The sequence below is a fragment of the Sus scrofa genome, chromosome 10 (assembly GCF_000003025.6).
Source record: "Sus scrofa isolate TJ Tabasco breed Duroc chromosome 10, Sscrofa11.1, whole genome shotgun sequence".
In the NCBI taxonomy this organism is placed as follows: Eukaryota; Metazoa; Chordata; class Mammalia; order Artiodactyla; family Suidae; genus Sus; species Sus scrofa.
Window position 1 is genome coordinate 9,782,566 of NC_010452.4, and position 17,740 is coordinate 9,800,305.

The window sequence follows — 17,740 nt, forward strand, 5'->3', positions numbered from 1 at the left end:
CCTGACTAGGAACCACGAGGTTGCAGATTTGATCCCTGGCCTCGCTCAGTGGGTTAAGGATCCGGCATCGCCATGAGCTGTGGTGTAGGTCGAAACACAGCTCGGATGCGGTGTTGCTGTGGCTCTGGCATAAGTCAGCAGCTAGAGCTCCGATGAGACTCCTCGCCTGGGAACCTCCATATGCCTCGGGTGCGGCCCTAAAAAGACAAAAAGGCAAAATAAATAAATTAATTAAATAAATAAAAATAAAAATAAAATTGGAATCATTAAATCAATGGTGTGTCTCTCATTGGCAGCATTTTTGCCTCTTAATGGTACAGAAAATAGCCGTGCATCTTAAAATAACGACATCTTGAATGTGATGATATACAACGCCCTCTTCTAAAGACATAATAGCATCAGAGTGTAAAATACGGGTGGTGAAAATTGAGAATTCTTGATGACTTGTGCACTTATCACACTAAAGTCTAGACATGCAGTTGCTAATACAGGCAGTATGTTTGGGTCTCTAGCTTTCCTCTGTTCAGGGTGTTTCAGGTTAGTGAAAGCAGCTCACGTCCACTGCCAGGGTCCTGCCTCCTGTGGGGAAAATGCCCTCTGCACACTGTGTGCCACCTTCACCCTCACTGAGAACGGGAGCAGTGTGCACGCAGAGATCCCAGCACACTGGCCAAAACAGCCGCCCAACCATGCAGAAGCCGGGGTCCCTGGCTGGGTGCAATGACATTCTCCAGCCCAACGGTGACGCTCGCTCTTGACCGGCCAAGACATATTGCCGAGTCAGTGAACAAAGCCTGCTGCTCGACCAGCCACATGTAAAGGGTGCTGATGTTTAGTCCTCGTCTTTGTCTCAGACGCGGCTGTGGACCCAGCACTGCCCTCCCATTTCTACAGGAGCAGCGCTTTCCCTAAAATGCAGTTCACAAAGCGTTTGTAATTTAAGACATATTTCAGTCTCTAAGTAGATGAAATAGGACAAACATCGCCAGAAGTGTTCTCTTTCTTGCCAAGAATTACCTTTTGCTACCTGATTTCGACAGGCTCGAAGAGACTGAAAAAGGCTAAATCCGTCAATAGTCACAATGGCAGCTGGATATAAGATACTCAACTCTTCATTCTGTTAAAGGAATGAGAATAATAAATTTTCATCATGGCCAAACAAGCATATCTATTTTTCTACTACAGCTGAAGTAAAATAAAAATATACTATAAACTGTCAAATACCCAAACACGCAAAACACTATCAGGCAGAAGAAGAGTAAATACAGACAATTCTGAATGCCTCTGGCCAAGGACTTAAATTCTTCTCAAATATACGCTTTTGTACAGAGAGAGTAACCAAAAAAAAAAAAAAAAAGTACAAGTTTCATAAAATGAAAATATAGTTACTATATGGATACAAACAACACATAAAAGTAAAAAGAAGAAAAAAAGAAACTCGCCTGAAATCCCAGGCATATTCCACCGTAAACTGTCCAATGTAACTGTACATTTTGTATACGAGCCTGTACCACACATTCTTCACTGGTTTTATTATTAAACAATACGTTGACTGCATTCCTCCACTGCAGATATAAGTAAGCGAACCATTTTTACCGTCCCTGTGCTATACGGCGCCCTACTATCCTATCCCCTTTACTTGGAAGCACGCACTCATCATCTATGGCTTCAACCGTCGTCTCCAATGTAGTCTTTGTGCCTAGATGGTTGTTCTGCATCTCTAGAGGCATAATGGTATTTTCATTTTATTCCCTACCATCACCGCAAACTCAACATGCCCAAAAGCAAATTTAATAACCGTCGTTTGTTGCCGAGGCCCTGCCCTCCTCCACCTCTGTCCACGGCATGCCTCAGGGTGGAGATCTAGGAGCCGAATCGCTTTGATTTTGTCCTGGTCCTTTCTCCTTCCGGCCCTGGCTCCCAGCGCTGTACATCTACTCCAGCTATAACTTAAAAAAGCAGGCCACCGGATCCCCGGGGCCAGGCTCTCACAACTCCAACGCCTCCTGCCGAATGAGTCCTTCGAGATCCCTCTGACTGCGTCACTTCTTCCTAGTCAACCTTTAGTAGCTTTAAATCTCCTCAATCCATTCTGATTTGTACTGATTTATAAAAAACCTGGCCACTCTGCTTATTCAACCGTTTCCCATCGACCTATTTCTAACCACTTTCTAACACAGGTTCCTTTGCTGTCTCATACAGAGATATTTGAATCTTCTTTCATTTTTTTTCCTGATTACCTAAAAGACCTTCACTTTTCTCACTAACTAATTCAGCTCTATATCCATTTTCAAGGCGTAATTAAAATTTCACCTCCTTAATGAAATTTTCCTTTATTGTCTTAAGTCCTAATGGAGCTTCCTCTTCTTCAGATTTGCTGTTTATTCTTCCATATAAATTGCAAATTATAAGGTAGTGTTTCACAGTACTGATGAACTCATTCATAAGCATAACAGGCATTAAGCTAGTTTCTTTTACTCATTAAGTTTCTTCAATAGCTCCAGTCCATCTATCATACAATTTAAGTCCACACAGGCACACAGTATGTGTGTGTGTGTGTGTGTGTGTGTGTGTGTATATTTATTTACTTCAAATCCTTGGGAACAGGGTAGTACAGAGAAGGAAGGCATATTAAAGTTTTGACAATATACCAAACAAGATATATCAACAAGACCATATTAGTTTAAGTGGCTCCACAATTACTTTTTGACTGTGAGACAATCAAAATCTCACACAGCAGCTAGGAAGATGTGAAAACGGGAGAGTCTTTGGAGAGCCTTAGACTCTCAACAGCATAATTTTCTCCATCAAAATCTTCAGTGAATGTAAAATATTTTCCACTCTAAGTAAACACACAATAACCTCTTTTCTGAGAAACAAGTTAGTGCACTATAGCAGGGCTATTAATAACACAGCCAGAACTTTTTTCTTTTATTCTATATATAATTTTGAGGCCAAGTCTAAGTAAAAAAGATGTAAAGTTACATAATATCATTTTTTACCTTAAGTCACTATTAAACGCTAAAAATGAGAAAAAATTTTGGCTTCTGACTTCAGCGTTTTATTTCATTGTAGAGCAAAGCATACATTAGCTCATTAAATAAGTAAAAGCAAGACTGATAGCCTCTACTTAGCTAAAAACAGCCTACATTTCTTTTCTTTTCTGTCTTTTTAGGGCTGCACCCACAGCACATGGACCGTCCCAGGCTAGGGGTCAAATCAGAGCTGCAGCTGCCAACCTACACCACAGCCACAGCAACACCGGATCCTCGACCCACTGAGTGAGGCCAGGGATCAAGCCTGAGTCCTCAGGGACACTAGTCAGGTTCGTTTCCACTGCGCCGTCGAGCTTACATTTCTGGAATATGACAGCACAGCTAATGCTTCCACAAGGAGAAGATACCTTAATGTTTCCACCCAGTGAAAGAGGAAAGAAATAATGCAAAAAAAGCCACTGTGATTCTGGACACAATCTCTCAGCTACCTGCTCTGTCACACCGGGATGTCGTGGGATTTCATAGGTCCTGCACTTGAGCTGCAGCACTAGGTCTTCATTCAGGAGCTGTGCCAGCAAGAGCACGCCGTTCTAGAAGAGAGCAGAGAGACCCGCCCTGCTTGTTCTCTTACCAACACATGGCCAGGCGGAGAGCCTCGTTCCCCCAATAAGCCTTCCACAGACGCCAGGTAGGTGCTTTTCGGAAAATGCAGCTTCTCTTCTCAGCAGCTTCTCCCAGAACTTTCTACCACCACCTCCCCCACCCCCGTTCCAGCCTCCACCACATAAAGTATCAGGTAGACATTCCCAAGCGGCAGATATTGAGTCACAGGTGAGTATGCTGCGTCCCTAGGTGCTCCAGTCAGCTGGTGGCTTTTCTTTTTTCTTTTCTTTTTTTAGGGCCACACCTGCATCATATGGAGGTTCCCAGGCTAGGGGTTGAAAACGGAGCTACAGCTGCTGGCCTACACCACAGCCACAGCCACATGGGATCCAAACCGCATCTGCCACTTACACCATAGCTCACAGCAACGCCGGATCCTTAACCCACTGAACGAAGCCAAGGATCGAACCTGCATCCTCATGGACACTGGTCAGATTGGTTTCCGCTAAGCCATGACGGGAACTCTAGCAGGTGTTTTGAATGGCATCGCACTCAACTCACCTGCGTGTAGAAGCGCAGGTAACCTGAAGAAAAGCCCACCACAATGCAGGTCCAGTCTGGGCGTCCAGTGGAACTCCTGGTACAAACAAGAGTGAGGATCTTAATGGCTCATAAATCGGAGCCGAGGAAACAAATGACTCATTCATCCTTACCTCTTCTGGCTTGCAAGTGGGATGCAGAGTGCACTGGTTACATATTCCCTAAAAAAAACCAACAAAAGACACACAAAATCATATGCTTACCCAATGAGTTTCATTTTCTACAACTGGATGTTAAAGGGTAGTCTGGGGACCAGTTTTATCCACACGAAGTGGGAAAAAAAAAAAAAAAAAAAAACAGTAAACCTCCACCATAAATAAGGGTCATAAAATCCATTCATGTAAATAGGATTTTTCATTCTGTTTTGTCATGAAAAGCACAAAAGAAAGTCAACCTTTACTGTACAGAACTGATTAAATATCAAACAGAAAACATCCAATGGTCACTAGGCAGTGGCTTCGTACAGCCCCACCCCCCCCCAAACAACCCCCCGAATCAGCCCGGAACTTGGGCAGAGGGTGCGAGGAGCTGGCTGTCTCATTAGAGGCGAACTGCATTTCGGCTAGTATGTTAGTCGAGAGACTTACTGTGTTTCAACCGGCAGCTTCTTTTACATTTTGCAGAAATAACCTATTGCTAAGCACCTGCTAGGCTGGATGATCCCTATAAGACTTTTTTTTTTTTCTGACATGAAGACCTGGAATACGTGTCTCCAGTTCAGAAACAAGCCTCAAAATTAAAATTACTCTGCCTACTGAACTGACTTTTATTTAACCTGTCAGAGCTCAGGACAATCACCAGCTTATTCAACCAACTAGAAACACTCTTCCCCAAACATCAAACTACATGATCGCCAATAAGAAAAAAAAAAAAAAAAGTTTTTGTTTGCTTGTCATCTCTAAAATAATTGAACCATTAGGTTTGCTTTTGCATTTCTAACAGAAATCAAATGTCTTCAAAATGCTGAGACTAAATGACTCAAGGAGAAATACCGTTTCTTTTGGAAAGAGTAGAAAACATTTCATCTACAGAAGGCCAGGCCTGGCCTACGGTCTTCTATTTGAATCCAAAGCCTGAAGAATCTTACTCCAATCAGATAGCCTTCGGTCATAAAAATTAAATTGAAAATAGTTTTTAGCTGCAGGTTTCAGGGTAGCAGCTCCATCAGAGAACCATGCTAAAGAGCTAGGTTTTGTGCAATTATCTTTTTTGTTCATTTGTTTATTTCATTTTAGGGCTTCACCTGTAGCACATGGAAGTTCCCAGGCTGCGGGTGAGAACTGGCGCTACAGCTGCCGGCCTGCATCACAGCCACAACACGAACCACGTCTGTGACCTACACCAGAGCTTGTGGCAAAACCAGATCCTTAACCTACTGAGCGAAGCCAGGGGTCAAACCTGGGTCCTCAAGGATACTCTGTCAGGCTCGTAACCTGATGAGCTACAACGGGCACTTCGGGATTTGGTTGTAAATTTCCTTCTAGGTCACTAGGAAACTTGTATTTACCTACCTGCATTTTGGAAGTATTTTTGAGTTTAAGAATTAATGGAAGAGTTCTCATCATGGCTCAGTGGTTAACAAATCCAACTAGGAACCATGAGGTTGCAGGTTCGATCCCTGGCTTCGCTCAGTGGGTCAAGGATCTGGTGTTGCCGTGAGGTGCAGTGTAGGTTGCAGACTCGGCTTGGATCTTGAGTTGCTGTGACTGTGGTGTAGGCCGGCAGCTACAGCTCCAATTAGACCCCTAACCTGAGAACCTCCATATGCTGCGGGTGTGGCCCTAGAAAGGCCAAAAAAAAAAAAAAAAAAGAAAGAATAAATGGGGTGCTATCCCTTTTAAGGACAAGTCCAAGGCTGGCCAATCAGAGAAGACAAGGGTTGCCCTTGACTTTCTGGCTGAATAAAATGAGTAATGAAGTGCAGAGGAAAAGACAAAATGTAGACAGGATGTCATGGGATTCTCTCTAAACTCTCCTTTAAATATTTTCTAAACAGGAGGTTTTTTTTAAAAGAAATCACATGATTAATGAAATTAAAATTTACTGCCCGAATCATGCTCTACAACCATGAAAGCTACAAAGAATATACACTTACTGAACACTGCAAATGATGAAACTTCTTCACAGACTGACTTGCAAGTGAAACAATTTCACATACACATTTAAGTCACAGAGAAACAAAAAAAATTAACTGGTACCTACCCTTCTTCAACATTTAAACAACCGCTCCAACCAACAGCAAAGTGCATTTCTTCCTTCCCTTTATCACTATGTTTCCATTTTGCTGCAAAAAAGATCAGGGAACAAAAGGTTAGTACACTAAAGCAGTAACTCATAAATTTCACTCTTTTCCTCTAGAATAATGAGTATAGAATGTCATAGTTCTGTGTTAACAGACACGGGACTTTTTACAGGTAAATACAAGATAACCTTTAAAAATTTTTATAAGTTTTTTTCATAAAACTCTCTCTCCAGTCTTTCCTCTAATTCAATCCATAAAATAAAGTTATTGTTATGTATCATCCTGTATTTTTTATTTATAAAACTACTTTTTTCTTCAGTTGGCAGAAAAAAAGGTGCCTATTAGGTGTATGCTATGAAGGCGAATATGCTTATAAGACCATTGAATATATGGTTATTTTGATCAGTGAGGTTATTCCATGCATACCTAAACTTTAATCTTCATCTCCAACAAAAAGTATAAGCTGAAAACTTATGCCCCAAATATGAAACCACAGCACTGTGAGTTTTCCAATTGGAGTTGAAAGCCACTCCACTCGTGTTAGTACCAGGAAGGGTTCAGTGGCCTTTTTAGCTCTGAATGCCCCTTGCAAGAATTGGGCAATTCCCAGGACTGCCTCAAGGGCTGAAGAGAGATAGCTAACATATCTGTGGCCAAGAAAGAAAAACAGAGGAAAGAAACAGAAAGGACCGGAAAAACAAAGAGGAAAAAAGAGAGAAAAATAAAAGGGAAGAAAATTAAAAGCGTTGTATAACGTATCAAATAAACTATCAAATGCCACCATATAATGTATACGAGAGAAGTAACACTTTTTTCTTTCTACCCAATCCATTTTCTATTCTATGCATTGAAATAAATGAAAATAGCAGGGTACTTACGCACTAGAAATACAGCTTTTTGCCCCCGAGCTATAACCATGAGATCATTGGTTGGAGATAAGGACAAAACACAATCTTGAAGCCAGGAAGTTTTTTGTGTTTTGCAAGAATTTCCGTCTTCTTCCTGTGAGTAAAACTACCATTACTTCCATGGAAAAATATCAAGACTAGTTCAACTCAGCTGGTTCGCCTTGAGGAGCAAGGGAGACAAAAGAGGAAAACCTTCCTGATTTTTTTTATAGTCTCAACAACGCTCATCCAAACATGTCCAAAATGACCAAAACCCAGAACATTCACTACAAGCAAACTGCAGTTCTGACCAGTAAGGCAAAATTTTTAAATGAAACAAACAGCAAGACATTAAAAGAATATCCCATAGGGATTACTCCAGGAAAGATTCGGTATTGGGAAACTCAGTAAACAAACCTACTGGAGACAGAGAGTTAGATTACCCGCAGCTTGACAGCAAAGAAAACATTCTCTGATGATTACGGTTGTAGGAACTTCACAAGTAGGATAATTCTGACCTTTCTTTCTTTTTATGTGACCTGAAAGGTGTTTTCTTTTTTCAACTGGAAATGTATTCACCGTATAGATAAATGCCCATGGTTAAAAATTCAACAATCTAAAAAGGCTTCTTTGAAGAGTCTCTCTGATATTCCTGGACCACCCAGGGGTTCACTCCAGACACAGCAGCGTGATGGGGTTCCTGGGCGAATTTTCAGAGACACCGCATGTAGGCAAATACAAACTATCGCTTTCTCCTTTTCCTGGCACAAATGGTAGCACGCTACAACACATTCCTTCTCCACGTCTGTCTCCACATATCCCCTTCGACTCTATTCCAAGTGAAGTTTGTGTTTTTAATAGCTGCACAGCACTCCACTGCAGAGACACAAGATTTAGTTAAGCAGCCCCCTGGGGATGGGCCCCTTGTGTGGTGGACACTCTTTGGTGGCTACAAACTATGCTACAATGAATACCTGCACATGTGTCTGTTAACGTGGGATCAAGCCAGTAGGATAAACTCCCAGAAGTGAAACTGCTGGGTCAAAGGGCACATGTAATGAGTAAATCTGCTGGATATTCCCAAATCGTGCTCTGCAGGTATGTTAATTTATCATCTGACCCCTTGGGTTTCAAAAGTGCTTGCTTCCTTAGGGACTCTTCAGATGATGGCTTTACCTCTGATTTCTGTGCAACTAACAAGTAAAAAGTCATAGCTCAGTCTACTGCATCTTATGAGCGGGAACAGGCATTTTTTCACATGCTTAAAAGCCTTTTCTATGAACAGAGGGTTCCTTTCCTCGGAAGATCTCTTGCTGGGTTGCTGTTCTTTGTCTAATTGATTTCTATACACTCTTTACATACAAGGAAAATTGGCCTTCTGACCATAAGAGTTGCACATAGTTTTTCCCAGTTCATGTGGTAGCTTAATTGCCTTCATGCAGAATTTTTCTCTTGTATGTAGCTAAATGATCAATCTTACAGCTTCTAGGTTTTATGTCATGTAGGCTCCTACTTTTTACTCCACCCTGCATGATAGCTTTTGGATTAAATTCATCAATACAGAAGGGGAAGAGAGAGGGCAGAGATGTAGGCTGCTTTCATTAAAAAAACAAAACAAAAACACTTTTTTTTAAAGCTCTTAATAAGAATGTATTACTACCATAATGAAAGTTAAAAGATTTTAAAAGTAGAAAATCATCCTCATCAAAAATATTCCGGTAGTATTTCTAGGAAAGATAAATTATTTCTTGCTGTGAGACTACCAAAAAAAATGTTTAACACAGAAATAAATGTGGGTTATAGGACATCTGCAAGAAAACCTCTAGGTAGGTCTGAAACCCCTGAGAGAGTCATGTGATTCTTCTTCCCTCTCAATGGAACTTGAGGGATGAAAGAGATTTGGAACCACTTTCTTCTGCAAGCTGCACCCTCTCCCAAAAGACAGGAAGAAGAGTAATCCTGGCAAAATCCCTCGTTTTAGTAAAGTTCCATTTTTTTAGGAACTGTGCTATCCAATTGGCTGTATTTATTGATTTATTTATTTATTTATTATCTTGGCTGCGGCATCTGGAAGTTCCCAGGCCAGGGACTGAATCCACGCCACGGTAGTGACCCGAGCCCTTCAAGTGACAATGCTGGACCCTTAACCCGTTGAGCCATGAGAGAACTCCCAGTTTGCTCTTTTTAATGCACATTCTTCTACACATAAACTTGGGAGAAAATTATCCCCCTAAGATGAAAGTTATAAGGTAAAAGTTAGTTATAACTAAATCCTCCCTGGACCCACAACCACTGCCATGGATACCATGTCAGTGTGCCAGCCCTCCGCTCCCTGGTGGTGGTTGGGCTGTAAGCTGCGGGCGTCCCTGCCCTCAAGTAAGTAATTGAGACCAGTTACACCAACTCCGAGGTTCAGGACTTTCCATGTGATCAGGGCCTCATCTCCGGCAAGGAGGCTAGAAGCAGGGCACGTCAACGGGAGTACTACTCAGGTATGGTGTTTGATAGGAAATGAAGACATCCAAAATTCTTTGGTTGGCCTCTGACTCTTCCCCTAAAATTTCCATCTCACTGCAACAAAAAGAACTCTGAACAATGCTCCAGAAAAGGAAAAATACAGCTCCAATTTTGGCAAGTTCTCTAAGAAATAGTCTTAGAAAATAATCAAGGACCCATACCAAGGGGTTCTTTTATCACACTTTTTTTTTTTTTTTTTTTGTCTTTTTGCCACTTCCAGGGCCGCTCCCGCGGCATATGGAGGTTCCCAGGCTAGGGGTCAAATTGGAGCTGTAGCTGCCAGCCTACGCCACAGCAACAGCAATGCAGGATCTGAGCTGCATCTGCAACCTACACCACAGCTCACAGCAACGCTGGATCCTCAAGCCACTGAGCAAGGCCAGGGATAGAACCTACAACCTCATGGTTCCTAGTCAGATTTGTTAACCACTGGGCCACAACGGGGACTCCTATCACACTTTTCAAATTATGTCCATACAGTAAACTCCTGAAAAGTTTGCAGAAGTTACTTTTCAAGAAAGAACACTATTTCTGTGTTTCTCTCCTCTGTTTTCAAAATAATGCCACTAATAACATGAGATCAGTTTGTCTGTGTTTGCTGAAAAGACAAAGAGTTTAAGAAACTCGAAGACAGAAGACATCACGAAGTGGCCAAACCTCATCTCGCAACAAGGAAAGCAGAGCCTTGGGGGCAGTTGAGAGACATGCTCACTGCCACCCAGCTGGTGTCAGCACCCAAACGAGGGCCCTGCTCGTCTAAGTGGGTGCCTGTGACAGCTCTTGGGGAAACCTGTCTCCCCTGGGATCTGCCTCTGGCCTAGAGTCGCTGAAAAGCCTGTTCTCATAAGGAAACAACCTCTTACTCAGGTGCTTTACCACGCGCACAGGGCGGTGGGTGCACAAACCCACTTAGGGCCCGAGGACCTGCTTCGACTCAGGAGCCAGCTTATTCCTCAAGTGGTTCTTAAAGCTCGCCTTTAGAAATACTTTTCCCTCTTTTTTCTTTTTCTAAATTTCTTAAATTATTAAAGTACAGCTGATTTACAATGTTGGGCCAATTTCTGCTCTAGAGCAATTTCTGCTGTGCACTGCTACACACTCATTTATTATTTTTTTTATGCACTATCTTCCATCATGGTCTATCCCAGGAGATCGGCTGCAGTTCCCTGTGCTGTACAGGATTGTGGATCTGTTCCCCAACCCCTTTCAGCTGCACATGTGGCATTCGGACATTTTCAGAGATCAAATCCAAGCTGCGCCTGAGACCTAGGCCACAGCTGTGGCAACACTGGATCTTTAACCCACTGAGCTGGGCCAGGGAACCAACAGGCAACACCGCAGAGACAAGCCACATCGTTAACCCCCTGAGCCACAGCGGGAACCCCGTTGTCCATTCACTCTAAATGTAACAGTTGGCATCTACCAACCCCAAACTCCTAGTCCAACCCACTCCCATCCTCCCCCCAACCCCCAACCGCAACCCCCTGCCCTGGCAACTACAAGTCTGTTCTCCAAGTCCCAAGTGCATAGGTCTGTTTCTGTTTTGTAGACAGGTTCATCCGCACCAGAATTTAGATCCCACACATAAGTGGTATCACACGGTATTTGTCCTCTTTCTGACTTCGCTTAGTATGAGAGTCTCTCGTTGCATCTTCTCAGTCTTTCCATCTCAAGTTCCAGCTCCTACTGCAATCCCGCCCTCCTCCAACTTTGACCTTCTTTTGAACGTACTGCAGTGAAAGGTCTTACTACTCCCTGCTGTCTATTCTGTGATTGCATTTCTCCCACACGAGACCGGAAGCCTTCTAACTGGCAAAGCCTGTGCTTTCTCTGACGCTTCTACTCTAGGCGCAGCACAGTCCCGATCGCAACACCCAGGGAATAACAGTTCTCCAATTTCTCCTGGCTTGCAGTCACAAGTTTTGTGAATAATCTATTATTTTTTCTTGTATATGAAACTGCATGACTCTGAGCAACTGATTCAAAGCCAATACCCTAAGTACTGTATCCGTATGGAAGAGTATCTTTAGTAATGTGTTCCTTAAGTAACGTTACAGTTGAACACTCCAAGGTTCGGGCTGACAAGTCCAAGGCAGGTACAAGAAGGGGTCAGAGTATTACCCGCTACGTGGGTCTAGTACTCCGTGTCAAATTAGGATCACACTCTGTCTGCCACCATCCCAGCAAATGGACTATGAGCAATCTCAGAGCAAACAGGAATTCTGCCCCATAAAAACTAACCAAGAAGAAAGCAGGACAAACAGGTATCACTTCCGTGGAAACAAATTCAGACACTGCCCAGAGGGACGAGTTGCATCCCTCACCTGCTGAGCCCTGGCATAAATGGACATTTTTAGTAACATGGAACCAGAAAAAAGAACCTTCGCATGGATCGGCGTTCCAGCTCCATCCACTGATGATGGAGGGGAAAGAGGGTGAACCCCAAATCCTCTGCCGTTCTTCCCATTTTCTTTTCCAGGTCCTCTCTGGCCTCCACCTCTCCTTGTGACTGTGGGACTCAAAGCAGACTGCGTGGCTGAGCTGGATGTGTACGAGCAGAAGTTCCATAGGCCAAAAAGAGGTTAGAAAATACCCATAGGATTCTATGTCTCATACAAGCAGGTCTCAGAGGTATTGTGGTTCCAGACCATCGCAATAAAGCGAGTAACCTGGTAACGTGGGTCACGTGAACGTTGTGATGCCCCAGGGCATAGAAAAGTTACGTTCAGACCACCCTGGATTCTATTAAGGGTGTGGCAGCTTTGTGTCTAAAACAATCTACAGTGTCCTTAAAGAATCCTTTATTAAGAAAAAAATGCTCACCCTCATCTCAGCCTTCAGTGAGTCATCATCTTTTTGCTGGTGGAGTGTTTAAATGTTTCAAGAATTACCAAATGTGACAAAGAGCTGAGAAGTGAGCAAATGCTGCTGGAAAATGGGGCCAACTAGCTGGATGTGGGGTTTCCACAAACCTTCAATTTGTAAAAAATGCGACTCCTGCAAAGGCCATGAAATACGGCGTGTCTGTGGTATATTATGTTATGTTACGGTATCATAGTATCACTAGGATTTGCTGTGTGATAACACTCTAGCTCTGAAGCTAGCTTGTCGCAAATGCAATGGTGTGTGCTTTAATGTGTGCTCTTCTGATCCACAGCCACACTGGGGAACGGGTGGGAACCACAAGTTCCTGATCACATGTAATTCTTTTTTTTTTTTGTCTTTGTAGGGCCACACCCATGACATATGGAGGTTCCCAGGTTGGGGGTTAAATCAGAGCTACAGCTGTCAGCCTTCACCAAAGTCACATCAACAAGGGATCTGAGCCGTGTCTGCAACCTACACCCGCAGCTCTCAGCAATGTCGGATCCTTAATACGCTGAGCTAGGCCGGGGATCAAACCCGCAACCTCATGGATACACTAGTCAGGTTCATTACTGCTGAGCCACAATGGGAACTCCCTGATCACATGTAATTCTGATGACACAATATTCAATGTGTCAGGTTCAGTAAGACAAAAAGTTTCTAATGACACAAGTAAAATAAGCAACATCCTTAAAACTAAAAATGGAGGCAAAAATTTGTTATTTCTCCATAGGTTTAGCTATTTTGCCCCAAGCAGTGTAAATTTTATCAGAAAATCTTGAATTAAAAAACTGAAAACTGGAGCGTTCCTGTCGTGGCTCAAGGGAAACAAATCTAACATCCACGAGGACGCAGGTTCGATCCCTGGCCTCACTCAGTGGGTTAAGGATCCAGTGTTGCCGTGAGCCATGGTGTAGGTTGCAGACACGGCTCAGATCTGGTGCTGCTGTGGCCAGGGATCAAACCTGCATCCTGGTGCTCCAGAGAAGATACCCAAACCATTGCACCACAGCAGGAACTCCCTATAACGTCTGCTGCTGTGTGTTCAAGCAACTGGGTAGAAATCAGGCCACAGTCACTTGAAATCTCTCATTATCGAGAAATCCTTTGGTACCATGCTAAGCAGAGGACAGCATTCCCATCAAGAAGTGTCTGACCCAGAGTTCCTGTTGTGGCTTAGATGATTATGAACCTGACTAATACCCAGGATGTGTGTTCAATCCTGGGCCTTGCTCAGTGGGTTAAGGATCCAGTGTTGCCCACAAGCTGCTGTGTAGGTTGCAGACATGGCTTGGATCCCGTGTTGCTGTGCTGTGGCGTAGGCCGGCAGCTGCAGCTCCAATTCGACCCCTAGCCTGGGAACCTCCATATGCCGCAGGTGTGGCCCTAAAAAGAAAAAATAATTTTTTTTAATTTAAAAAATAAGGGGACAAATAAAAGAAGAAGTGTCTGCCTCAGATGTGGGTTTGGGTTTGCTCAGCTCACTCAACAGCAATGAGACAGGGATGACAAGGTGACGTGGATGACGTATAGAGCAACGCCTGCCAAACACGAAGTGCCAGAGCCTGTGTGCAATGCTTTACACATCTCACTTAATTCCCACGTCGCTCTGCAGAGAAGGTTCTATTACTACCCCGTTTGAGATGGAGAAACAGAGACTTAGCAAGGCAACCTCCCCCATCACACAGATGGAACAGACATCTCGGCGCAGGCCTGGGGATCAGAGCATCGTTCGGCTTCTGCGCCGCTTCCCCAAGACCTGGCTCTGGGAGGAAGGGACCCTAGAATCAAAAACACCGCAGCAGCTTTAATGCTGCTCTGCTGCTGTTCATTGAGAACCAAGGGGACGACAAGAAGCTCTACTCTGCTTTGGACTAAAAGACAAGCGCCCCTTGGCCATTAAAAAAGGGAGAAAAGAGAGCTGCAAAGGCCAAGAAGCGCCCGGCGTGACGTCTCTGCAGGCATTCGGTGGCCGGCAGGATGCAAGCTCATCACTGTTGGTACCACGAGGGCGTCTGCCTATCGATCAGACCTTTCTGAAGCCCTCCCAGGCAGTAACAGGGCCCACAGCCACGAACAATGCTCCCTTGAAGATCCTGATCCTAAAATAATACCATGGTTGGACAAGGTAGTTGATTTCCCCAGCGAGGTATAATGTTTAAAAAAACAAAAAACAGCTTCATGAGGGACCATCTTGGCTTCGTCCATCAAAACCAACCTGGCACCCAATTACTGGAGTTAACATTAAATGTATCCATCAGCTAGCGAGCACAGCTCCTGTTTCAGGTGGGGAGAGAGAATGTGTCATTTTATTCGAGAGTGGCCAAAAGGTCAAAAATTGTTCTTTGCTTTGAGACTGCTAACATTTTTTCTTATTCTGACGCCACACCAATGTAGATTATGAAAAGGAAAGCTTTCTCAACACTAGGGCTATAACAAATATATATTTTTAAAATTTCTTTCTTTTGATTTTTAGGCCCACAGATCTGTCAAATGATTACCTGAACTTTCACGATGCAGCAGATGGTAAAACTGCAGCTATTTAACCCGCCGTTCAATCATCCAGCCCGTGCCACAGGGGCCGACTGATTAGCCACTCTGCAAAACAGGAGCAAATGCTTCCTGGTGTATCAGCAACGGTGATGAAGTAGTCCAGAGTAATTTTTCAAAGCTTTCAATTATTTAATAAGTCCATCATTTGCAATTTCTATCACCACTGTCATTGTGCTAACTTTCATAGACGTGTACATATAACAGTGGTACCAGCAAAATTCCAGTATAAATAAGGGGCCATCAGCATCTTCACTGTAATTCTCAGTGAATTACAAATCATACAAATAAACCTATACTTTTTAAACTAAGAGATGTAAATACTTCAGCAATTTTAAACACAAAGCAAACTAACAATGTTCTGAAAGTTTTGTTTTTTTTTTCTTGCCTGCTGTTAGTACATGAAATTTGCAATATTTCTCACACTTTTTTTTTTTTTGGTAGCAGGACTTTTTATTCCCAAACAAAATTCTACACAATATTTTAATATATGAAATAGATAAAAGCAGAAATGAGGACACTAGCTAGCACCTCTGCAGAGCCCTAGAACTTTCTCTAACACAGCATGAAAACTAATGGTCTTGGCCAGTTTCCAGATAGAGACTAAAATTCTCAAATGAAAATTTTTTTTGTTGTTGTTTTTTTTGTTTTTGCTTTTTTAGGTCTGCACCCGCAGCATATGGAAGATCCCAGGCTATGGGTCAAATAGGAACTGCAGCTGCCGGTCTACACCACAGCAACATGGGATCCAAGCTGTGTCTGCAACCTACACCACAGCTCATGGCAGCACTGGATCCTTAACCCACTGAGAGAGGTCAGGGATCCAACCTGAGTTTTCATGGATACTAATCAGGTTGTTACCACTGAGCCACAATGGGAACATCCTCAAATGAAAAATCTTAAGGTCTTTCCAAAATTAAAACAAGGCAAGGCAAGAGCTCTAATATGATTACAAATACGATTAGAGATGACCCAAGGAAGAAACTTTTTATGAACACATGAAGTTCCCGTCGTGGCACAGTGGAAGCAAACTCAACTAGAACCATAGGTCGCAGGTTCAATCCCTGGCCTCGCTCAGCTGGTTAAGGATCCGGCATTGCCATGAGCTATGATGAAGTCGCAGACTTGGCTCAGATCTGATGTTGCTGAAGCTGTGGTGTCCGCCAGAAGTTGTAGCTCAGATTGGACCCCTAACCTGGGAACTTCCACAGGTGAGGGCCTAAAAAAGCCAAAAAGCCCCCAAACAAACAAAAAAAAAAACAACTTTACAAACACAATTCCACAACCTCTGACTTCAATCTCAATTTTTAAAATTATTTTTCTTCCACGCTTCAAGGAAATTAACGGTAATTTAGTAGCTCTTACAATTACATTCCAAGGATCACATCAAGGAGGATTAATTCTTTTATTTATTTTTGAATTGTATATATAGGATGACCCCATTTTCACAGCATCTTCTGGGTGATTCATCCAACCACTCAACCAAACACACGGCCCAACGTAATAGAGAGCAGAGGAAGGCGCGCTCACAGTCTCTGTCTGGAATACAACCTGGGGCAGGTTCTGGGAAGCACCACTCCAAACTTGCTACAGAACTTTGAAATAGGTGTACCTTTTACCTTACCGATTCCACTTTTAGGAATTTATTCTAAAGGGAAAATAAAAATGGCTAACATTGGAGTTCCCATTGCGGCTCAGTGATTAATGAACCCGACTAGTATCTATGAGGACACGGGTTCGATCCCTGGCCTTGTTCAGTGGGTTAAGGATCCAGCGTTGCCATGAGCTGTGGGTGTAGACCGCAGACATGGCTCGGATCTGGAGTTGCTGTGGCTGTGGTGTAGGCCAGTGGCTATAGCTCCAATCGGACCCCTAGCCTGGGAATCTTCATATGCTGCAGGCGTGGCCCTAAAAAAAAAAAAAAAAAGAAAGAAAGAAAAGAAAAGATAGAATGGCTAACATTTACTGAGCACTTACTAGGTTCCAGGTACTACTCTAAGCACATCTCATTTCATCCTCTTAATAACGAGGTACGATTTTAACGCCATCACTAATAACCCCATTGGTCCCCTTGTGGGAATGAGGTAACTGAACTGAGAGGAGTCTGGTAACCTGAGCAAGGCCTGACAGTCACTGAGTGGCAGAATTATGACAGAAATTCAGGCAGCTTGCCTCCCAGGCATGATACTATGCGCACGGAGATGTACAGATAATTACAGCATTGCTTGCGGTAGAGACAAGAACTGACTAAAGCAATGTCCCTCAACAGGGATGTGGTTAAATAAATCGCATTAAATGCATACAATGAAAGAGTATACCTTTAAAAGAACGAGATGCAGATACAGAAAAACCTCCAAATTACAGTGAACGGAAAGGCCAAAGGTAGAAGAGTACGGAAAAGTGAAGCCTGTAGGGACTTGCGGATAAAAGTGAGAATTAAACACGTGAATTTCACTTTCACTTCCCCCTGCACGCTCAAC

General features: G+C 43.2%; 1 protein-coding gene across 8 annotated transcripts in view; it reads right to left on the reverse strand.

Moving 5' to 3' along the window:
- RAB3GAP2 (RAB3 GTPase activating non-catalytic protein subunit 2) overlaps positions 1-17,740 on the reverse strand; it is a 93,565-nt gene that overhangs the window by 47,800 nt on the left and 28,025 nt on the right. For all 8 annotated transcript variants that reach the window (XR_002336185.1, XR_002336189.1, XR_002336188.1 and 5 more), the window contains 6 exons: positions 7,320-7,443; positions 6,402-6,483; positions 4,313-4,360; positions 4,161-4,236; positions 3,485-3,586; positions 1,018-1,117 (listed from right to left, as the gene is read on the reverse strand). Coding sequence is in view for 3 of the 8 variants with exons in the window: in XM_003130506.5 (XP_003130554.2) it covers positions 1,018-1,117; positions 3,485-3,586; positions 4,161-4,236; positions 4,313-4,360; positions 6,402-6,483; positions 7,320-7,443 (532 nt within the window). In the remaining 5 variants the exon portion in view is untranslated. The remainder of the gene's footprint in view (positions 1-1,017; positions 1,118-3,484; positions 3,587-4,160; positions 4,237-4,312; positions 4,361-6,401; positions 6,484-7,319; positions 7,444-17,740) is intronic.